Below are 24,673 nucleotides of genomic sequence, written 5' to 3' on the forward strand. Positions count from 1 at the left end.
GTCTTTTCCAATGAGTCAACTCTTCGCATGAGGTGGCCAAAGTATTGGAGTTTCAGCTTTAGCATCAGTCCTCCCAGTGAACACCCAGGACTGATCTCCTTCAGAATGGACTGGTTGGATCTCCTTGCAGTCCAAGGGACTCTCAAGAGTCTTCTATAGTTAGCTTTTTATCTATATCCCTAGATATAACAACCATAGATGTGAAATTTGTCTTTTCCCCAACCCTTTCCTTCACTATGAGTGAGAATTAAGGAGTCATATTCTTATTAATAAGCTGTTTAATAGTCTCTTATATTTGAATCGCAGCAGGTGAGAAGAATGAGTTAGTAAAGGAACCAAATTCTCCCACTGCCCTTAACACATAAAAAATAAAGACAAGCATGGGTCATTGTCTTCCTCCTCATCTTTATCCTAATTTATAATCACTCACGGAACTTGTTACAAACCTTCATCTTTCAGGATGCTGTGCAGAATGATGTATTTCGGAGCAGGTGGTCAAGGGCTCTGACCTTCTTCCAGCTCTATCACTGGCTGATAACACAGTGTCTGGAGCTTTGGATTCTTCATGCACAAATGATGACCAGCGCCGTACAAATGGCCTGTCTGTACAAACGATGGCATGGTAATTGAGATAAATCAAGTAAGATAATATATACAGAAGCTCTGTGCAAACTACTTAGCTCTAAAAAAAGTTACTTTCAGTTGCTTGACCTGTCTCAGTTTACTTATCTCTATCGGGGACAGTAAGGGTACCTACCTCATAAGGTTCTTATGAGCTCTAAACAAGTTAATAAACCTAAGAACAGTTCTTGACATAGTGCTTCATAAATGTTAGCTACTTACATTATTAATGTACGGAGAAGGCAATGGCACCCCACTCCAGTACTCTTGCCTGGAAAATCCCATGGACAGAGGAGCCTGGTAGGCTGCAGTCCATGGGGTCGCTAAGAGTCGGACACGACTGAGCGACTTCACTTCCACTTTTCCCTTTCATGCATTGGAGAAGGAAATGGCAACCCACTCCAGTGTTCTTGCCTGGAGAATCCCAGGGACAGGGGAGCCTCGTGGGCTGCCGTCTCTGGGGTCGCACAGAGTCGGACACCACTGAAGCGACTTAGCAGCAGCAGCAGCAGCAGCAACATTATTAATGTAAGCTCCGCAAGGGGGCGAGTCGAATTTTAAACTTATTTTCATCTTCCTCAGATCAAGGCATTCTGAGCCCCGCAGGCGACATCTGATTTACAAACTGAAAGATCTCCTGCTCCCAGTCTGCTCCTAGGAAGGCATTTGAGTGTAGGACGGCTTTCAGCCGGAACCCAAACCTCCGGGCGCTGAAGCGCCGGAGCCTCTTTACGCTTGGACTCAGGCCCCGGAAGTCGCGAGGGTGGGGTTGTCGCTGCACAGTGAAATTGGCTACCCAGGGAAGATGCTGCTGGACCTGTCGGAGGAGCATAAGGAGCACCTGGCCTTCCTGCCGAAAGTGGACAGCGCGGGTCAGGGCACGCGGCGGCGGAGGGTGGTTCCTTGCGGTCTGGGGAGGGGATCGGGGGAGCGCCTGGCGCTCAGGGTCTCCTGGCTTCCGTTGCAGTGGTCGCAGAGTTTGGGCGAATTGCGGTGGAGTTCCTGAGGCGTGGCTCGAACCCCAAGATCTACGAAGGCGCTGCCAGTAAGAAACGGGGAGGCACAGCGGTGCAATCTTCTCGGGGAAGTGTGGGCCGTTCTCTATGTCCCTGGAGAGGACGGGGTTCTTGGGACAAGGGTTTTTTATCCGCCCCCCCCCCCCCCCGTTGTGGCATAATAAAAGCAGAAGGGGTCTTAAGTCAGGGCGCAGATCCTGCCCGTGCTCTAAATACTGAGTTTTTTTAAAGCTTGTGGTTTTTGGCGTGTAATGGACATAACACCATCTGCCAGATACACTATGATGGTTATATGCATCCAAGTGTGTGGAATAGTTCGGTGAACCATAAATACGCAACTGTTTGGCTGTTGTTCGTTGCTCAGACATCTGCTTTTACTGAACTATTTTTCCCCCAATGGACGAGGGGAGGTTTTCGATATTGTCTCTTCTGTTAGGCTGGAAGTAGCTGCGCGCTCAGGAGAGAGATAGTACACCTGGTATTGTCTCCACGCATCTGTGTTTTGTAAAGCAGATTACATGGTGGGAAATAACTGAAGGCATTTGCCTGGGAATGGCGAATGAACAGGAGGTTATTACCAAAATTATTTTTTATTGCAGTGTTTGAAAACATGGAGTAATGGATAATATTTACTCTTTTTCAGGAAAACTCAGTGTGAGTAGTGACACTGTCCAACATGGTGTGGAAGGATTAATATACCTCCTCACTGAAAGTTCGAAGCTCATGGTAAGGGCTTTTGTGGGTAGTTTTGTATTACCAGAACCTTAAGGAGGTTTCAGTTCAGTTCAGTCGCTCAGTGATGTCCGACTCTTTGCGACCCCATGAATCGCAGCACGCCAGGCCTCCCTGTCCATCACCAACTCCCGGAGTTCACTCAGACTCACATCCATCGAGTCAGTGATGCCATCCAGCCATCTCATCCTCTGTCGTCCCCTTCTCCTCCTGACCCCAAGCCCTCCCAGCATCAGAGTCTTTTCCAATGAGTCAGCTCCTCGCATGAGGTGGCCAAAGTACTGGAGTTTTAGCTTTAGCATCATTCCTTCCAAAGAAATCCCAGGGCTGATCTCCTTCAGAATGGACTGGTTGGATCTCCTTGCAGTCCAAGGGACTCTCAAGAGTCTTCTCCAACACCACAGTTAAAAAGCATCAATTCTTCGGCGCTCAGCCTTCTTCACAGTCCAACTCTCACATCCATACATGACCACAGGAAAAACCATAGCCTTGACTAGACGGATCTTTGTTGGCAAAGTAATGTCTCTGCTTTTCAATATGCTATCTAGGTTGGTCATAACTTTCCTTCCAAGGAGTAAGCGTCTTTTAATTTCATGGCTGCAATCACCATCTGCAGTGATTTTGGAGCCCAGAAAAATAAAGTCTGACACTGTTTCCCCATCTATTTCCCATGAAGTGATGGGACCGGAGCCATGATCTTCGTTTTCTGAATGTTGAGCTTTAAGCCAACTTTTTCACTCTCCACTTTCACTTTCATCAAGAGGCTTTTGAGTTCCTCTTCACTTTCTGCCATAAGGGTGGTGTCATCTGCATATCTGAGGCTATTGATATTTCTCCCGGCAATCTTGATTCCAGCTTGTGCTTCTTCCAGTCCAGCGTTTCTCATGATGTACTCTGCATAGAAGTTAAATAAGCAGGGTGACAATATACAGCCTTGACGTACTCCTTTTCCTATTTGGAACCAGTCTGTTGTTCCATGTCCAGTTCTAACGGTTGCTTCCTGACCTGCATATAGGTTTCTCAAGAGGCAGATCAGGTGGTCTGGTATTCCCATCTCTTTCAGAATTTTCCACAGTTTATTGTGATCCACACAGTCAAAGGCTTTGGCATAGTCAGGAAAGCAGAAATAGATGTTTTTCTGGAACTCTCTTGCTTTTTCCATGATCCAGCGGATGTTGGCAATTTGATCTCTGGTTCCTCTGCCTTTTCTAAAACCAGCTTGAACATCAGGAAGTTCACGGTTCACGTATTGCTGAAGCCTGGAGTGGAGAATTTTGAGCATTACTTTACTAGCATGTGAGATGAGTGCAATTGTGCAGTAGTTTGAGCATTCTTTGGCATTGGCTTTCTTTGGGATTGGAATGAAAACTGACCTTTTCCAGTCCTGTGGCCACTGCTGAGTTTTCCAAATTTGCTGGCACATTGAGTGCAGCACTTTCACAGCATCATCTTTCAGGATTTGAAAGAGCTCAACTGGAATTCCATCACCTCCACTAGCTTTGTTCGTAGTGATGCTTTCTAAGGCCCACTTGACTTCACATTCCAGGATGTCTGGCTCTAGGTCAGTGATCACACCATTGTGATTATCTGGGTTGTGAAGATCTTTTTTGTACAGTTCTTCTGTGTATTCTTGCCATCTCTTCTTAATATCTTCTGCTTCTGTTAGGTCCATACCATTTCTGTCCTTTATCGAGTGCATCTTTGCATGAAATGTTCCCTTGGTATCTCTAATTTTCTTGAAGAGGTCTCTAGTCTTTCCCATTCTGTTGTTTTCCTTTATATCTTTGCATTGATCGCTGAAGAAGGCTTTCTTATCTCTTCTTGCTATTCTTTGGAACTCTGCATTCAGATGCTTATATCTTTCCTTTTCTCCTTTGCTTTTCGCTTCTCTTTTCACAGCTATTTGTAAGGCCTCCCCAGACAGCCATTTTGCTTTTTTGCATTTCTTTTCCATGGGGATGGTCTTGATCCCTGTCTCCTGTACAACGTCACGAACCTCATTCCATAGTTCATCAGGCACTCTATCTATCAGATCTAGGCCCTTAAATCTATTTCTCACTTCCACTGTAGAATCATAAGGGATTTGATTTAGGTCATATTTGAATGGTCTAGTGGTTTTCCCTACTTTCTTCAGTTTAAGTCTGAATATGGCAATAAGGAGTTCATGATCATAGCCACAGTCAGCTCCCTGTCTTGTTTTTGTTGACTGTATAGAGCTTCTCCATCTTTGGCTGCAAAGAATATAATCAGTCTGATTTCGGTGTTGACCATCTGATGATGTCCATGTGTAGAGTCTTCTCTTGTGTTGTTGGAAGAGGGTGTTTGTTATAACCAGTGCATATACTCTATATATCAGTCCTGCTAGGATCTTCTCATTTCAGTAATGTTACTGATTTATAATTGATTGAGTGAAGCCATGCATACATAATCTGACTATAATGTGACCTGCTGGCATGAATACCTCTTGTTAGTATAAATTAGAATTGCCTGTAATTCCACATGTTACTATGTGTATCCTAAGAAGAGGGAGAATGAAATGATTTAACTTTTTGTGTATTAGTAGTATCTAGCTTATTGGAGCGGAGAAGGCAATGGCACCCCACTCCAGTACTCTTGCCTGGAGAGTCCCATGGACGGAGGAGCCTGGTGGGGTCAGTCCATGGGGTCACTGCGAGTTGGACACGACTGAGTGACTTCACTTTCACTTTTCACTTTCATGCATTGGAGCAGGAAATGGCAGCCCACTCCAGTGTTCTTGCCTGGAGAATCCCAGAGATGGAGGAGTCTAGTGGGCTGCTGTCTGTGGGGTCCCACAGAGTCGGACATGACTGAAGTGACTTAGCAGCAGCAGCAGCTTGTTGGAGAATTGAGCAAACTGGGCATTTTAGCAGTTCTTTTTGTATTTTAATAAAGTATTTTTTTCCTTTTTTCCCACATTTTTCCCTTTTTAATACTGGCTGGGAATCTTGTACCAGTTGTTGTTTCTCCATGCTCTTAATAGAAAAAATATTTGAAAAATTACAACTGGCTACATGGGATTTCCCAGATGGTGCTAGTGGTAAAGAACCCACCTGCCAATGCAGGAGACATAAGAAACTCAGGTTCAATCCCTGGGTCAGGAGGATCCCCTGGCGGAGGGCATGGCAATCTACTCCAGTTTTCTTGCCTGGAGAATCCCATGGACAGAGGAGCCTGGTGGGCTACAGTCCAAAGGGTCGCAAAGAATCAAGCAGGACTGAAGTGACTTCACACACACACACACACACACACACACACACAGGGCTTAATTTACATATTGTCCATTCTCCTGTTTCTCAGACTTACCTTTTAGTGAGAATGTTGTGTGACCGTTTTAAACCAAATTCCTGGTTTCTGTCTCAAACCTGTTGAATCAGGTTTTCCAGAAGATGGGCTTGAGAATATATTTTCAAGGTGCTTTAAATGATTCTTAAGATCAGGTAAATTTGGGAAACTGCCCTAAAGGCTTAACATTTTGATAGCAAATCGTCACGCTGGAAGTGATGAAAGACAGAGTGTGGCTTATTGAGTTATGGTGTTTCACCCTAATAATTAGGGTGAAATAATTAGATTATTTGAGTGGTTAACTACATAAAAATATATTTTATAGATTCCTTTTGTCAGACTCCCTAAAATGTTACACTTAGAGGTGTTTGACAGCAAATGCTCTGTCACATAAATCTGTGTTCCATTAGTTGATATGGGGAACTCATTTTTGCTTCCCGAGGTGATCTTTTCTGGCCCTCTTCAGAGCTTTCCTGGCTGTTCTCCTCGAAATCGATCTCTAGCCTCTTGCTCTTCGATTTAGTCGAGTTGAATCTTCTGACAGACTACCTGATGTGATTGGTCAACAAACCTAACCCACCTGGCCCAAAAGACTATAAGCCCTCCTCACCAGCAATGAGCCCATTTGATTTATTCAGTTCTGTATGCCTAGCATGGGACCTATCCCATAGTAGGATCTCAGGAGATACTTGCTAAAGGGACAAGATAACCTAAGCCTATGCTATTACAAATAGAAACAAGTCTAATGACAGTGACATCCCCTCCCAAAAAGGGTGGCATGCAGAAACTGGAAAAGAACAAGGAAAGTAGAGTATTAAAGTGGCTGAGGTAAATACAATTAAGGGAAGAGAGACAAAAAAATTGTGCTTCCTCTACTTTTTCTCCGCCTGTTTATCCCTCCTCATGTTGGGCATCCAGTAAGGGAGTAAAAGCAAGCCTGCTGTTAGCAGTTTCCTTTTTTCCTACTGAGAGTCATTGCCAATGTTAGGGTTGCTTGGTCCCTAATAATGTTGTTCCATTGGATAGCCAAAATCTGTGACTCCATGTCCTTCTCTCCCACTCCCTTTGCTGACCAAATACATGACTTTCCTCTGTCCGGTCAGCATCGGAATATCGCACTAAGATTTACCTAAACCGTTTTCTTCCACCTACCCCCTGCCTCTGGCAACCACCAGTCTGTTCTCTGTATCTGTGAGTTTGAGGGGCTTTTTTTGTTTTTTGTTTGTCTTAGACTTGACATGTAAGAGAGATCGTACAGTATTTCTTTTTCTGTCTGACTTAATTCACTTAGCATAATGCCCTCAAGTTCCATCCATGTTGTTGCAAATGGCAAGATTCCATTTCTTTATGGCTGGGTAATATTCCACTGTGTATGTGTGCCACAACTTCCCTATGCATTCATCGTTCAATGGATACTTAGTTTGTTTCCATGTTTTATCCATTGTAAATAGATGCTTCAGGAACATGGGGGTGCATATGTCTGTTCGAATTTGTGTTTTTGCTTTTTTTGGATAAATATGCAGAAGTAGAATCACTAGATCATACGGTAGTTCTATTTTTAATTTTTTGAAGACCCTCCATACTGTTTTACATAGTGACTGCCCCAGTTTATGTTCCTGCCAACAGTGTACAGGAGTTCCCTTTTCTCCACAGCCTTACCAACGCTTGTTTCTTGTCATTTTGATACTCTCCATTCCAGTGGATGTGAAGTGATATCTCATCATTTTGATTTACATTTCCCTGGTGATGAGTGATGTTGAGCATCTTTTCATGTGCCTGTTGGCCTTCTATATGTGTTCTTTGGAAAATGTGAATTCAGATCTTCTGCCCATGTTTTAATCAGATTGTTTATGGGTTTATTTACTTATTTATTTTGCTATTGTGTATTAGATAGGTGATTTGCAGATTTTTCTTTCATTCAGTAGGTTGCCTTTTCATTTTGTTGATGCTTTCCTATGCTGTGCAGAAGACTTTTATCCGAAGTTGTCCCATTAGTTTGTTTTTGCTTTTGTTGCTTATTTTTATTTTCATGTATCAAAAACTCGGAATAGTGGACAGAGGTTGCCTTTTACTAAGGAGTGTTGTTTCTTTTACTAGACAGAATAGAATTCATATTTTTTTGTGTATATCCAGTATTTCAGCATTTATTAGACACATAAATTTTGATAAACTTGATTCATTTTTAGATTTCTGAACTGGATTTCCAAGACTCTGTTTTTATTCTGGGATTTCCTGAAGAATTGAACAAATTGTTGCTTCAGCTTTATCTAGACAACAGAAAGGAGATCAGAACTATCCTGAGTGAATTGGCACCAGACCTTCCCAGTTACCACAGCCTTGAATGGCGACTGGATGTACAGGTATGACTTTTTAAAAAAAATCTGACATAGAATATAAGATTTATTTTAGGCTATGTCTTCACACTTATTGTATTCTTTACCACCTTAACCAAATTCTGGTTTGAAACTTCAGTTTTTTAATGTCCGTTTTTAGACCATTTCACAAATAGTTCATTTTCTTTTTTTTTTTTTTTTTCTAACCACACCACAAGATTTGTGGGATTTTTTAGTTCCCCAACCAAGGATTGAACCCAGGCTCTTGGCAGTGAGAGTGGTGGGTTCTAACCACTGGACCGTCAGGGAATTCCCCATTTTCTTATATTTTTAATATGTTCACATTGGTTTAATTTGTGAACTTTGTAAGAAATAGGTTATTTTGGAAAAGCAGATGGTTATCTATATTTTTAAAGTGGTGCTTAACTTTTAGAAAACCTTTTTTCTGTCTAAATAAAACACATTTATAGAAAAGTACACAGGTCAGTATATAGCCCAATGAATTATCATGTGGTAAAAACACCTATGAAACCAGCACCCATGATCAGCACTTCAGAAGCATCCTTCTTGCCTTACAAGTTACTTCCCCATCCTTCTTTTCAAAGGTAACCAGCATCCTGACTCTTAATGCACAGATTATTTTTTTCTGTTCTTTAACTTTCTATTCATGAAATGATTCAATAAATATTCTTCTATGTCTGCCTTCTTTTTATGAGATTGGGTTGTTTTTAAAGCCACGTACACAACCAAAAAGGAATTTTCAGACATTGCATGCAGCCCTTTCTCAAGCAGTGACAGATAAGCTAGTTAAGAAGTGTTTATTGAATGCCATCCAATCACTGATTAGGACTGTGCTGAATGCTTTGGGAACCAGAATTGTAAGATACTTTCTCAGCTAGAAAAGATATTATTTGTTTAGTCATATTAGATGTCTCAAAATAACTAGTAATTAAAGATAGTTGTGAAATAAGGTTCTGGAGAGGAAAAAAGAATATAATTGTATAAATAAAGGTACTTCTGAGTATTTCAGAAAAGCTGTATCTCATGTAGTTCAGTGTACACTGGCATGTTCCAGAAAAGCATCAATAAAAGAAGGGTAAATTTCAGAAAAAGAAATGAATGGAGAAAACCAGGGTAATATTATTGAGAGAGGAGACAGCATAAGTTGTAAAGGCCCACATGAATCTGAGAGTGAACACATGAATATGTGGGATAGCCCCCTAGTTCCCAAACTTGACTGCACATTGAAATGATTTAGGGAGCTTTAAAAAAATTCTGATATTTGTGTTCTGCCCCAGAGGTTCTGATTTATTGGTACAGAGTTTTACCTGGGCATCAGGATTTTTTAAAGCTCCCTTGTCACCCAGGTAATTCTAATGTGTAATAACGTTTGTAAACCGCTGTAATAGTAGATTCTTCTGATTTGAGTGGTCCGAATAGGTTACAGAAATTCAGCTAGACAAGCTTAGCAATTGTATCCCAGTGTGTTGAGTGCTTGAATATATATTAACACAGGAGAAGGTATAAAGCAGATTATAGGCTCCTTGAAGGAGAAGGCAATGGCACCCCACTCCAGTACTCTTGCCTGGAAAATCCCATGGACGGAGGAGCCTGGTGGGCTGCAGTCCATGGGGTCGCTAGAAGTCAGACACGGCTAAGCGACTTCACTTTCACTTTTCACTTTCATGCATTGGAGGAGGAAATGGCAACCCACTCCAGAATTCTTGCCTGGAGAATCCCAGGGACGGGGGAGCCTGGTGGGCTGCCGTCTATGGCATCGCACAGAGTCGGACACGACTGAAGCAACTTAGCAGCAGCAGCAGCAGCAGCAGCAGGCTCCTTGAAGGCATATGCAACTTGCTTTTTTGATTAAACATTTTCTTTTTAGATTTATTGATGACAGTTCAGGTTGCTATAGTTTACTTCTTTTCCCCGTCATTTAGTAAGCATTTCATGGTATGAATATTCTCAATTTATCCATTCTGTTGGTAAAGAATATTTGAGATATGTCTAGCTTTTGGCTCTTGGAAACAAATACTGTTATGAATATGTGTATATGTGTAAGAGTTTACGATATGTACCTAGGAGTGGAATTGCTGGTAATTTATCTGTTTTCCAAAGTAATTCTCTCATCACTCTCACCAGCAGTGGATGAGTTTTCATTACCATCACTTCACAGTGCTCCTTATGGGCAGGTTTCTAATTCTTGCCAGTCTGATAAAACAGCATGATTTTATTGGCCATTTTCTAATAAAGTTGAATGTATTTCCTGTGTTTATCTATTTTTATTACTTTTGCAAAGTGCTTTCATAGATCTTCTGTACAATTTTCTTGGTTTTGTGGGGGTTTTATTAAATCAGAACACTTCTTCATACATTCTTGATACTTTTTTTTGGTTTTATGTGTTACACAGTATCTTTTCTCAGGTTGTGGCTTGTTTTTTTCCCACTATTTTTAGATATCTTTCCAAGAAATTTTAATAATTTTAATTCATTTCAGTTTATCAGTTTTTATTTATGATTTTTGTTTTTATATCATGTTTAAGAAATCCTTGCATACTGTATGACTACCTATACATTGTAGTTTTTTTTTTTCCCCCAAAGATTTTGAAGTTTACTGTTCATTTTGAAGTCTGTGATTTATCTGAAATTCAATTTTTGTGTATGGTATAATGTCATTATTCATATGTTCAGCATGATTGTTAAATAGTCATTATGCTTTTATTCCATTTAAAATTAAGCTTGCAAGCAGAAGCCTCAGGCAACAGATTAAACCATCAGTGACTATAAAGCTCCACCTTAATCAGAATGGAGATCACAACACCCAAGTTCTGCAGACAGACCCAGCCACCCTGCTGCACTTGGTTCAGCAGTTGGAACAAGCCTTGGAGGAGATGAAAACAAACCACTGTAGGAGAGTCGTGCGCAATATCAAGTAGTCCCAATTTGTTTTCTTCCTCCGGAATCACTTGTGAATTGATGATACGCAGTAGTTATTTTTCAAAACAATTTTTTAAGTTGATAGTGATAAATGCATAGAGATTTCATAAAATTTCTTTTCCTATGTCAAGATACTGAGGTCATGATCACAGGCTAAGTGAAGTTTCTTTCTCGGTGCTAAATATGGTCAGTTTCTTGAGTTAAGATGTAGTTTGTGTCGTAAATGTGTAAATAGGATTGAATCAACTGAAAGTGAATCTATACTGTTCAAATCCTCTGTGTATATAAATGACTATATTTTTTTGATGCTTTTCCTGACTAGTTTATTGTTTTCCTCCTTATTGATCTAAACTTAAAGTTCACAGTGTAATTCTATTACTATTCATAGTATTTCTAGACAATTTAATGTTTTTGACTTTAAAGCACACCATGATGTTAATAGCCACAGAATAGTGGGAAGTGAATATGAATTTTTTAAAGGCAACATTTTTTAGGCAGTTCATGTATTTTATTTGGCTGTGAATATACTAAGTACTTACCTTGTTGTTTAAGTTTAAGTTGCCATGCTAATAAGCTTAAATAGTACTCAAATTTGTGTGAATATATTGTAGTTTATCAAGGATTAATTTTTTTCCCTATTACCAAAGCATCTAAGAGACACACTGCCATTCGACATTTATAAACAATGGATGCAGGCATACTGTAATCAGTTCTTAATTATCTTAAGAACATGGAAAAAACATGTTATGCACTTGCAAAGTAGCTATAAGCAAACTATACTCAGATAATTTTTAGTTATAGTGATAACTTGATTAATGAAGCTTTCATGTTAACAACCTCACAAATAAGAGGAAACTTTACATGTTACATGAAATTGTAGCATATGTCATCAGGTTAAAAGCATCATGCCTGCCAAGCTTATACAATAAAAATAGCTCTGTGAGGCTTCTTATTTGTCCACATTGGGTGAAGATAAGCAGGGCTGACTCCAGCCAAAATTGAAATAATATCCTTGTGTCTTCTTAGGGCAACTTTTATTCTTCCTCTATATCCACTATTCTTATCCCAAGCAAAATGACAAAGCATGTGTTAGTCTCTTTTTCTTATTTGTATCAAACTCCCCTTTTTTAAATTACACTTTATGGGGTTCTCATGGCAAATATACTGGGGTGGTTTGCCGTTCCCTTCTCCAGAGAAGAAGAGGACGACAGAGGGTGAGATAGTTGGATGGCATCACTGATGCAATGGACATGAATTTGGGCAAACTCCAGGAGATGGTGGGGGACAGGGAGGCCTGACATGCTGCAGTCCATGGGGTCATGAAGAGTCAGACAAGACTTGGTGAACTGATCAAAAACCCCTTGTCCGCAGTCTCTGTGCTTTGTTATTCTTTCTGATGTTCTTTGCTTTTGGGGGCCAGAATGAGTTGGGAGCAGTCTTCCTTTTGAATCTGGGACTCACCTTTTTTTTTTTTTTCCCCACAGAGCATCTAATGAGCCTCTTCCTTTTCTTGTTTGAACATTCCACACCCTTACCCAGTCCTCTGCCTTGTTTGTTTTATGGAACAATTATTTTTTTGTAGTTTGTATATGAAGATATTTTCTGCAGATGCAGTCACTATTCTACTCTCCTATATGACCAGTTTCTTGACTCTGGGATATGCCTTTCCATCCGTAACTATCTAAATGTTTATTAAAACATTTTGGATTACGAGTGTGTGTATTTTTTAGGATTTGCTGGTGCATGTTTAGACTTCAGTATAATAGCTCTTAAGTCTCAAAGCCAGAATGGTAACATGTCATTTCTCAGAACAGCTCTGTGAGTAGGGAATAATCAATATATGTAATTACAAAGTCTACATATACTTCACCCATTGGAAGTCTCCTTTGTGTGTCACAAATTTCCTTGAGTTTATTTTGTTATTGATTTTCCAAGCTTGAGTAAATTTAAAACAGCAAACTAGAAAGTGATGTGGATACTATAAGAAGAAAACAGACTTTTGTGAAAACTGGAAAATGAGAACCTGATACTAAGGAAAGTTTGAAAAATCATTAACAGTGTGTAAAGCAATATTGTAAAGTAGTTAGTTCCAATTAAATTAATTTTTTTAAAAGTGTGTAAAAGATACTTGTGTGGGAACCTTTAAAATGTACAATAGTATGTTGCCCTTTAGGGTATGATCCTATGAGAAATCAGTCTTTGGGAATGGACAAAAGGATTTAAATTTAGTTTTTCTGGCTTCTTATAGATCCTTGATAAATTCTCAAAGCTTTGTTTTCTTCATCTCTAAAATAGGAATTATAACACCTATCTCATTGGCTTGTAGAGACCAGATAAAACCATGCATATAAAATGTTCAGTATAATATAGGACTTTAGAATATACTAATGTGGTCTGAGGGTCTCATTATTTTATAACCTGAATTCTGTCTAAAACACTCTATTTAAGGAACTGAGAGAAAATGTTACCTAGTGGTTTCTGGGTGGTAGGATTATGACTTTCTTTGCCTTCTTAATTTCTGTACTGAGTTTAGTTAGTTAGTTCAGTTGCTCAGTCATATCCAACTCTTTGCAACTCCATGAATCTCAGCACACCAGGCCTCCCTGTCCATCACCAACTCCCAGAGTTCACTCAGACTCATGTCCATCGAGTCATTGATGCCATCCAGCCATCTCGTCCTCTGTCGTCCCCTTCTCCTCTTGCCCCCAATCCCTCCCAGCATCAGAGTCTTTTCCAATGAGTCAACTCTTCACATGAGGTGGCCAAAGTACTGGAGTTTCAGCTTTAGTATCATTCCTTCCAAAGAAATCCCAGGGCTGATCTTCAGAATGGACTGTTTGGATCTCCTTGCAGTTCAAGGGACTCTCAAGAGTCTTCGCCAACACCACAGTTCAAAAGCATCAATTCTTCGGCACTCAGCCTTGTTCACAGTCCAACTCTCACATCCGTACATGACCACAGGAAAAACCATGGCCGTGACTAGACGGACCTTTGTTGGCAAAGTAATGTCTCTGCTTTTCAATATGCTATCTAGGTTGGTCATAACTTTCCTTCCAAGGAGTAAGCATCTTTTAATTTCATGGCTGCAGTCACCATCTACAGTGATTTTGGAGCCCCCAAAAATAAAAGTCTGACACTGTTTCCACAGTTTCCCCATCTATTTCCCATGAAATGATGGGACCAGATGCCATGATCTTTGTTTTCTGAATGTTGAGCTTTAAGCCAACTTTTTCACTCTCCACTTTCACTTTCATCAAGAGGCTTTTAGTTACTCTTCATTTTCTGCCATAAGGGTGGTGTCATCTGCATATCTGAGGTTATTGATATTTCTCCCAGCAATCTTGATTCCAGCTTGTGCTTCTTCCAGTCCAGCGTTTCTCATGATCTACTCTGCATAGAAGTTAAATAAGCAGAGTGACAATATACAGCCTTGATGTACTCCTTTTCCTATTTGGAACCAGTCTTTTTTTCCATGTTCAGTTCTAACTGTTGCTTCCTTACCTGCATACAGATTTCTCAAGAGGCAGATCAGGTGGTCTGGTATTCCCATCTCTTTCAGAATTTTCCACAGTTTATTGTGATCCACACAGTCAAAGGCTTTGGCATAGTCAAGAAAGCAGAAATAGATGTTTTTCTGGAACTCTCTTGCTTTTTCCATGATCCAGCGGATGTTGGCAATTTGATCTCTGGTTCCTCTGCCTTTTCTAAAACCAGCTTGAACATCAGGAAGTTCACAGTTCACGTATTGCTGAAGCCTGGCTTGGAGAATTTTGAGCATTATTTTACTAGCATGTGAGATGAGTGCAATTGTGTGGTAGTTTGAGCATTCTTTGTCATTGCCTTTCTTTGGGATTGGAATGGAAACTGACCTTTTCCAGTCCTGTGGCCACTGCTGAGTTTTCCAAATTTGCTGGCACATTGAGTGCAGCACTTTCACAGCATCATCTTTCAGGATTTGAAAGAGCTCAACTGGAATGCCATCACCTCCACTAGCTTTGTTTGTAGTGATGCTTTCTAAGGCCCACTTGACTTCACATTCCAGGATGTCTGGCTGTAGGTCAGTGATCATACCATCGTGATTATCTGGGTCGTGAAAATCTTTTTTGTACAGTTCTTCTGTGTATTCTTGCCACCTCTTCTTAATATCTTCTGCTTCTGTTAGGTCTGTACCATTTCTGTCCTTTATCGAGCCCATCTTTGCATGAAATGTTCCCTTGGTATCTCTAATTTTCTTGAAAAGATCTCTAGTCTTTCCCATTCTGTTGTTTTCCTCTATTTCTTTGAATTGATCACTGAGGGAGGCTTTCTTATCTCTTCTTGCTATTCTTTGGAACTCTGCATTCAGATGCTTATATCTTTCCTTTTCTGCTTTGCTTTTCACTTCTCTTCTTTTCACAGCTATTTGTAAGGCCTCCCCAGACAGCCATTTTGCTTTTTTGCATTTCTTTTCCATGGGGATGGTCTTGATCCCTGTCTCGTGCACAATGTCACGACCCTCATTCCATAGTTCATCAGGCACTCTGTCTATCAGATCTAGTCCCTTAAATCTATTTCTCACTTCCACTGTAGAATCATAAGGGATTTGATTTAGGTCATACTTGAATGGTCTAGTGGTTTTCCCTACTTTCTTCAATTTCAGTCTGAATTTGGTAATAAGGAGTTCATAGTCTGAGCCACAGTCAGCTCCCAGTCTAGTTTTTGTTGACTGTATAGAGCTTCTCCATCTTTGGCTGCAAGGAACGTAATCAATCTGATTTCGGTGTTGACCATCTGGTGATGTCCATGTGTAGAGTCTTCTCTTGTGTTGTTGGAAGAGGGTGTTTGCTATGACCAGTGCATTTTCTTGGCAAAACTATATTAGTCTTTGCCCCGCTTCATTCTGTACTCCAAGGCCAAATTTGCATGTTACTCCAGGTGTTTCTTAACTTCCTACTTTTGCATTCCAGTCCCCTATAATGAAAAGAACATCTTTTTTGGGTGTTAGTTCTAAAAGGTCTTGTAGGTCTTCACAGAACCATTCAACTTCAGCTTCTTCAGCGTTGCTGGTTGGGACATAGACTTGGATTACCGTGATATTGAATGGTTTGCCTTGGAGACAAACAGAGATCATTCTGTCATTTTTGAGATTGCATCCAAGTACTGCATTTTGAACTCTCTTGTTGACCATGATGGCTACTCCATTTCTTCTGAGGGATTCCTGTCCGTAGTAGTAGATATAATGGTCATCTGAGTTAAATTCACCTGTTGCAGTCCATTTGAGTTCGCTGATTCCTAGAATGTTGACATTCACTCTTGCCATCTCTTGTTTGACCACTTCCAATTTGCCTTGATTCATGGACCTGACATTCCAGGTTCCTATGCAATATTGCTCTTTACAGCATCGGACCTTGCTTTTATCACCAGTCACGTCCACAGCTGGGTATTGTTTTTGCTTTGGCTCCATCCCTTCATTCTTTCTGGAGTTATTTCTCCACTGATCTCCAGTAGCATATTGGGCACCTACTGACCTGGGGAGTTCCTCTTTCAGTATCCTATCATTTTGCCTTTTCATACTGCTCATGGGGTTCTCAAGGCAAGAATACTGAAGTGGTTTGCCATTCCCTTCTCCAGTGGACCACATTCTGTCAGACCTCTCCACCATGACCTGCCCATCTTGGCTTGCCCCACGGGCATGGCTTAGTTTCATTGAGCTAGACAAGGCTGTGGTCCTAGCGTGATTATATTGACTAGTTTCCTGTGAGTATGGTTTCCGTGTGTCTGCCCTCTAATGCCCTCTTGCAACACCTACCGTCTTACTTGGGTTTCTCTTACTGAGTTTAACTTGTATTAAAAAAATTTTTTTGAAGTCTAAAGAAGAATAAAGATCAGGGAACTTAAATACATTTTTAGTAGTACTTTTATTGAAAAATTTTTAATTCTTAGGGGCCTCCATTGTGGCTCAGTCATAAAGAATCCACCTGCCAGTTCAGGAGACACGGGTTCAATCCCTGATCTAGGAAGATCCCAAATTCCTTGGAGCAACTTAAGCCTGTGCACAGTTATCGAGCCTGTGCTCTAGAGCCCAGGAGCCGAAACTACTGAGCCTATGGACCCCCAAATCCTGAAGCTCAAGTGCCCTGGAGCTCTTGCTCCACAGCAAGAGAAACCACTGCAATGAGAAGCCCACACAGGGCAACTAGAGAGTAGCCGCCACTCTTCAAAACTAAAGAAAAGCCCATTCAGTAACAGAGACCCAGCACAACCAAAAGTTTAAAAAAATTAAAACAAAATTTTAATTCTCAGAATGATACACACATAACTCTCCAGAAAACTCAGCTATTCAAAACTGCCTAGTCCCCAAAGGACTCAGGTAGACAGGCTGAGGGTTTTACCGATAGGCTTGGTCCAGAGTCCTTTTTTTTTTTTTTTCTTCTGTCCTTTTCCCTCCATGCTAGGGAAAGAAACATGAGAATTTCAAGGCACTAGCTAAGCCAGCTCTCTTTTTTCTCGGTAATATTATATCTAAATGGAGTTTTTAATCTCCACAGGAAAACATAATACTTCTTTGTAGTTCTCACAGCCTTCATGATTAGGAAGATCTGTCCACTGTTATATTAAAGCCTTCCTACTATACTTTACATACTGTTCTCTGTACTTTTTTTTTTTTTAATATATGTTTAAATCTCGCTTTAGCTTACCCTTCCATGGTTTACACAGTGATTGGTAACTGTCATCTCTTTTCCTTTCTTTCCCTACAAGTAGAAAATACTTTGGTACAAGGGTGTAGTACTATATTGCCTCTAGTTTAAACATACTCGTTTTTAAAACCACCGTGACAGTTATGCTCAAACCTACATACTTTCCTTTACAGCAAAACGAGCAAGCCGAGCTTCACCATTAGTGTGGTTACTTCAGTGAGCTTTGCAAACTTTGAGAACAATGTTTTAATTATAAAAGCAGAAGAAACCCACTGTTTCTCGGCTTTGCAAAATAGTGTATACTCTTTCAAGATGAGAAAACAATGATATGCTTTATGGCAGTAAAACACATATATTGGGTGGCTTTGTCACTTGAATATTAATGGCTCTTTATATAGTTCTAGTCTTCTCTGCCCAGGAACTCAAATGACTTAATTATGTTTGGTAGCCATGAGTCCATAAGAGTCTACTTACTATAATAGGGAAACATGGGAAAAGTCATTTCATTTTCTTAATGGGCCTAAAATAAAAAGGAACATCAGGAATATAGATATCTGCATTAATCAATTTACAACTTTTTATAAGATAATTTTTTAAGTGTAGTGTAAATTGTTTCATTAGAAATAATTGTGTAACTGTCAGAATGAGAGGCCATGCACTTTTATTGTACTTGAAGCTAAATTGATGCTTTTTAGTTGCAAAGACCACAATTTTCATCTTCCTCTCCTGCCATTATCATCTCTAGTCTCACAGAACAGTCTGTCCAATGACCAGCTACAAAGAGAGGCAACACAGAGAAGGGTTTTTGCCCTTTCTCACAAACTTCGTGAGATCCTTTACCTCTTTTATTCTTTATTTTTCTTAGTCTTTACTCTTTTACTTTGAACTCTGATCCACCCATTTATGTATGGCATTGTGCTGATAGGAAAACAAAGCAAATTTTAAAACCTTTTCTAGCTCTTTTTACAAAGTCAGTGCCTCCGTTGTGTTAAATATTAAATACTTGGAATGATCTGTGTTGTGTGTTGAACAAAGGGTAAAGTTGTAAAGTTTAGAATGCTCTCAGGCCATTCCATCCTTGAAAATCATTTAATTCATAAACTCATCAGGCTACAGAAAGGAGTATCCTAGGGGGCAGGGGGCTATTCTGCCGAAGGGAAGTTCCTTTGGGTGGCTGTCTGTTGGAACCATTTTTCCTTGGAAGTCCACCTTCTTCTGGAAAGCAAAACTCCTAGTATGATTCAATAGCTAGAGCTGCAGAAATGTGCATAAGAAAAGGCACATGACTGCAGAATGCTCTGGAGTGCTTGGACATGGTTTGGATGGCAGAAATTATCTTTACTCCTTTTCTACCGAAGAGGGGTTTCCTGAGGTAACCAGAGGTGTGATGGGCAAAGCAAATGGAGTTTTTTTAATACCTGCGTGCCGATGTTGTGATTGTCATAAATCCAATGAGAAGTGGATGCCTGTGGCTTTGAAGGAATGTGCTTAGTGCACAGAACGAAAAGGCTTCTCAGTTAACTCAAAGGCTAAAATCACACAGATTAAAATTCAGAGAATGAGGAAAAGAAAATCCAGGGAAGTCTTTGAGTTTCACTGGAGCAAGTATAGATGGTTAGGATTTGATTTTCTGGCATGGTCTGCAAACCATATGCTTTTAGTCCAAATAAATAAAAAGCCCTTACAAAGCTCAAGTGAGTGTAAGTCCTGCAGCAAAATAAAATTACTTGATTTGCAGCAAGACTGTTCCACAATACATAAACTAAAAGAACTGAGAAAGGCCATAGATAACTTTTTTCGTACTTAAAAAAATGAGCGAGTCACCATGTACTTTCCAAAAGGAGAAAATTATTTGTTTCACAATATGAGCAATATAATTAAAAATTTTTTTTTAATGTTTAGGACCTTAAGGGTGTAATTATTTGGTATCCCTTCCCGTGCCTTTTATTCTTCCACTCTTTGCCTAGACATAAATACCAAATTCCATGCCTTTCTTAGGCACTTGGAACAATTTCTTTTCATGCCAAACCTCGAAAGCCTCCTCCCCACCCCTTTTTTTAATTTAAATTTTATTTCTTTGGCCATGTGGTGTGGTTCAATTCCCAACCAGGAATTGAACCTGTGCCCCCTGCATTAGGAGCATGGACTCTCAACCTCTGGATGACCAGAGAAGTTCTTCCCTCCTTTTAAAAATTATTTTTTTGAGAAATAATTTAAATAACATAAAATTCACCCTTTCAAAGTGCAGTTCACTGCGGTTTGGAATATTCACAAAGTTGTGCAGCCATGGTCACCACTATCTGATCACAGAACATTTTCACCCCTCCAGAAAGAAACACATATCCATGAGGAATCACTCCCCACTTCCTCCTCCCTCTAGTCCCTGACAACCACTAATCTACTTCCTGCAGATTTGCCTCTTCTGGATGTTTCAAATAAGTAGAATTGTACAATATATACTCCAGTGGACCACATTCTGTCAGACCTCTCCACCATGACCTGTCCGACTTGGGTGGCCCCACACGGCATGGCTTAGTTTCATTGAGTTAGACAAGGCTGTGGTCTGTGTGATCAGATTGGCTAGTTTTCTGTGATTATGGTTTCAGTCTGTCTGCCCTCTGATGCCCTCTCGCAACACCTACCGTCTTACTTGGGTTTCTCTTACCTTGGACGTGGGGTATCTCTTCATGGCTGCTCCAGCAAAGCACAGCTGCTGCTCCTTACCTTGGATGAAGTCGCCCCTCCTGACCTTGAACATGGAGTAGCTCCTCTCGGCCCTCCTGTGCCCACACAGCCGCCGCTCCTCAGACGGGTCATGGTGGAGAGGTCTGACAGAATGTGGTCCACTGGAGAAGGGAATGGCAAACCACTTCAGTATTCTTGCCTTGAGAACCCCATGAACAGTATGAAAAGGCAAAATGATAGGATACTGAAAGAGGAACTCCCTGGGTCGATAGGTGCCCAATATGCTACTGGAGATCAGTGGAGAAATAACTCCAGAAAGAATGAAGGGATGGAGCCAAAGCAAAAACAGTACCCAGTTGTGGATGTGACTGGTGATAGAAGCAAGGTTCAATGCTGTGAAGAGCAATATTGCATAGGAACCTGGAATGTCAGGTCCATGAATCAAGGCAAATTGGAAGTGGTCAAACAGGAGATGGCAAGAGTGAACGTAACATCAACATTCTAGGAATCAACGAACTAAAAGGGACTGGAATGTGTGAATTTAACTCAGATGACAATTATATCTACTACTGTGTGCAGGAATCCCTTAGGAGAAATGGAGTAGCCATCGTGGTCAACAAAAGAGTTTGAAATGCAGTACTTGGATGCAATCTCAAAAACGACAGAACAACAGAATGCTGAAGAAGCTGAAGTTGAACGGTTCTACGAAGACCTACAAGACCTTTTAGAACTAACACCCAAAAAAGATGTCCTTTTCATTATAGGGGACTGGAATGCAAAAGTAGGAAGTCAAGAAACACCTGGAGTAACAGGCAAATTTGGCCTTGGAGTACAGAATGAAGCAGGGCAAAGACTAATAGAGTTTTGCCAAGAGATTGCACTGGTCATAGCAAACACCCTCTTCCAACAACACAAGAGAAGACTCTACACATGGACATCACCAGATGGTCAACACGGAAATCAGATGGAGTATATTCTTTGCAGCCAAAGATGGAGAAGCTCTATACAGTCAGTAAAAACAAGACCGGGAGCTGACTGTGACTCAGATCATGAGCTCCTTATTGCCAAATTCAGACTTAAATTGAAGAAAGTAGGGAAATCCACTAGACCATTCAGGTATGACCTAAATCAAATCCCTTATGATTCTACAGTGGAAGTGAGAAATAGATTTAAGGGACTAGATCTGATAGACAGAGTGCCTGATGAACTATGGAATGAGGTTCGTGACATTGTACAGGAGACAGGGATCAAGACCATCCCCATGGAAAAGAAATGCAAAAAAGCAAAATGGCTGTCTGGGGAGGCCTTACAAATAGCTGTGAAAAGAAGAGAAGCGAAAAGCAAAGCAGAAAAGGAAAGATATAAGCATCTGAATGCAGAGTTCCAAAGAATAGCAAGAAGAGATAAGAAAGCCTCCCTCAGTGATCAATTCAAAGAAATAGAGGAAAACAACAGAATGGGAAAGACTAGAGATCTTTTCAAGAAAATTAGAGATACCAAGGGAATAGTTCATGCAAAGATGGGCTCGATAAAGGACAGAAATAGTATGGACCTAACAGAAGCAGAAGATATTAAGAAGAGGTGGCAAGAATACACAGGAGAGCTATACAAAAAAGAGCTTCATGACCCAGATAAACACGATGGTGTGATCACTGACCTAGAGCCAGACATCCTGGAATGTGAAGTCAAGTGGGCCTTAGAAAGCATCACTATGAACAAAGCTAGTGGAGGTGATGGAATTCCAGTTGAGCTCTTTCAAATCCTGAAAGATGATGCTGTGAAAGTTCTGCACTCAATATGCCAGCAAATTTGGAAAACTCAGCAGTGGCCACAGGACTGGAAAAGGTCAGTTTTTTTTCATTCCAATCCCAAAGAAAGCCAATGCCAAAGAATGCTCAAACTACCACACAATTGCACTCATCTCATGTGCTAGTAAAGTAATGCTCATCTCCAAGCCAGGCTTCAGCAATACGTGAACCATGAACTTCCTAATGTTCAAGCTGATTTTAGAAAAGGCAGAGGAACCAGAGATCAAATTGCCAACATCCGCTGGATCATGGAAAAAGCAAGAGAGTTCCAGAAAAACATCTATTTCTGCTTTATTGACTATGCCAAAGCCTTTGACTGTGGGGATCACAATAAACTGTGGAAAATTCTAAAAGAGATGAGAATACCAGACCACCTGATCTGCCTCTTGAGAAATCTGTATGCAGGTCAGGAAGCAACAGTTAGAACTGGACATGGAAAAAAAGACTGGTTCCAAATAGGAAAAGGAGTACGTCAAGGCTGTATATTGTCACCCTGCTTATTTCAGTTATATGCAGAGTACATCATGAGAAACCCTGGGCTGGAAGAAGCACTAGCTAGAATCAAGAGTGCCCGGAGAAATATCAATAACCTCAGATATGCAGATGACACCACCCTTATGGCAGAAAGTTAAGAAGAACTAAAAAGCCTCTTGATGAAAGAGGAGAGTGAAAAAAAGATCTTCAGAAAGATCTTCAGGAAATGAAGATCATGGCATCTGGTCCCATCGCTTCATGGCAAATAGATGGGGAAACAGTGGAAACAGTGGTAGACTTTATTTTGGGGGGCTCCAAAATTACTGCAGATGGTGATTGCAGCCATGAAATTAAAAGACGCTTACTCCTTGGAAAGAAATTTATGACCAACCTAGATAGCATATTGAAAAGCAGAGATATTGCTTTGCCAACAACGGTCCATCTAGTCAAGGCTATGGTTTTTCCAGTGGTCATGTATGGATGCAAGAGTTGGACTGTGAAGAAAGCTGAGTGCTGAAGAATTGATGCTTTTGAACTGTGATGTTGGAGAAGACTCTTGATAACCCCTTGGACTGCAAGGAGATCCAATCAGTCTATCCTAAAGGAAATCAGTCCTGCGTGTTCTTTGGAAGGACTGATGCTGAAGCTGAAACTTCAATACTTTGGCCACCTGATGGGAAGAACTGACTCATTGAAAAAGACTCTGATGCTGGGATGGATTGAGGGCAGGAGGAGAAGGGGACGACAGAGGACGAGATGGCTGGATGGCATCACCGACTCGATGGATGTGAGTTTGAATGAACTCCGGGAGTTGGTGATGGACAGGGAAGCCTGGCCTGCTGCGATTCATGGGGTCGCAAAGAGTCGGACACAACTGAGCAACTGAACTGAACTGAACTGATACAATATATGGCTTTTTGTGTCTGGCTGTGGCCCTATGGACTGTAGCCCACCAGGCTCCTCTGTCCCTGGGATTCTCCAGGCAGGATTACTGGGGTGGGTTGCCATTCCTCGATCCAGGAGATCTTCCCCACCCAGGGATGGAACCCATGTCTCTTACTTATGTCTGTCTCCTGCATCGGCAGGCAGGTTCTTTACCACTAGCAATGGTACCCTATTCCAGTACTCTTGCCTGGAAAATCCCATGGACAGTGGAGCCTGGTAGGCTGCAGTCCATGGGGTTGCTAATAGTCAGGCACGACTGAACGACTTCACTTTCACTTTTCACTTTCATGCATTGGAGAAGGAAATGGCAACCCACTCCAATGTTCTTGCCTGGAGAATGCCAGGGACGGGGGAGCCTGGTGGGCTGCCGTCTATGGGGTCGCATAGAGTTGGACACAACTGAAGCGACTTAGCAGCAGCAGCAGCCACCTGGAAAGCAGTCTTTCAGTTAGCATAGTGTTTTCAATGTTCATGATATAGCAAGTATCAATACTTTACACTTTTTTAATGACTGAATAATGTTTATTGTATGGATATGCCTTTGCTCTTTATAGTATTTGATTTATTTTCACTCCTAGTATCCCTATGGAATTAGTCTGCTGCATTTTATTTTATTTTACAGTGGTTATGAGAGAACCTCTGACAGATCCAGTAAGGTATTTTCTACAATGATGGTTTTCTAGAATTGCATTCCCAGGTACAGCTTAGAAAAATATGAGAATAATTTCTTCCTCACCAGTTATGAGTAGAGTTATTCTCCAGTGAATTGAACATTTCATTTCTAGCCTAATTCAAAAGTTATACCAGGTAGGGAGCTAGTTGGCCAAACTGTTGAAGGGACTTTTAGCTGAGTCAGCTTGAAAGAAAATTAGATTTGTATTATATCCTTTTAAATTTTAATTTAAAACATTTTCTGCTAACATAAGGACATTATGTGGGCATTTTACAGACTTAGAGAAAATAGAAAAGCAACTAAGGATTTATGTCTTGCTGTATTCATTTTGTATGTTTTTCACATTAGAAATGTGAAAAAAGTTTTTTATACTTTTTAAATTAAAAATTTATAAAAATTTTCTATAGTGGAATGGAGAAAAATGCATTTACTTTTACCTAAATTCACTCCTCAGAGTATTTCTATAT

General features: G+C 40.6%; 1 protein-coding gene across 1 annotated transcript; it reads left to right on the forward strand.

The window, feature by feature from the left end:
• Positions 1-1,356: 1,356 nt before the first annotated feature.
• On the forward strand, positions 1,357-12,657 carry COMMD2 (COMM domain containing 2). The gene is made up of 5 exons (XM_027543668.1): positions 1,357-1,493; positions 1,589-1,666; positions 2,281-2,363; positions 7,859-8,032; positions 10,746-12,657. Exons 1-5 carry the CDS (start codon positions 1,427-1,429, stop codon positions 10,941-10,943), a joined length of 600 nt encoding a protein of 199 aa, XP_027399469.1. The 5' UTR covers positions 1,357-1,426; the 3' UTR covers positions 10,944-12,657.
• Positions 12,658-24,673: the final 12,016 nt, after the last annotated feature.

This window comes from Bos indicus x Bos taurus, chromosome 1 (assembly GCF_003369695.1).
Source record: "Bos indicus x Bos taurus breed Angus x Brahman F1 hybrid chromosome 1, Bos_hybrid_MaternalHap_v2.0, whole genome shotgun sequence".
Taxonomy (NCBI): domain Eukaryota; kingdom Metazoa; phylum Chordata; class Mammalia; order Artiodactyla; family Bovidae; genus Bos; species Bos indicus x Bos taurus.

Bases quoted from the DNA above. Each gene is read 5' to 3' on its own strand.
- COMMD2 (XM_027543668.1), top strand. From the start codon at position 1,427: ATGCTGCTGGACCTGTCGGAGGAGCATAAGGAGCACCTGGCCTTCCTG. The intron at 2,364-7,858 runs GTAAGGGCTTTT...ATTCATTTTTAG, and splicing joins CTGAAAGTTCGAAGCTCATG to ATTTCTGAACTGGATTTCCA. The intron at 8,033-10,745 runs GTATGACTTTTT...TTTAAAATTAAG, and splicing joins AATGGCGACTGGATGTACAG to CTTGCAAGCAGAAGCCTCAG.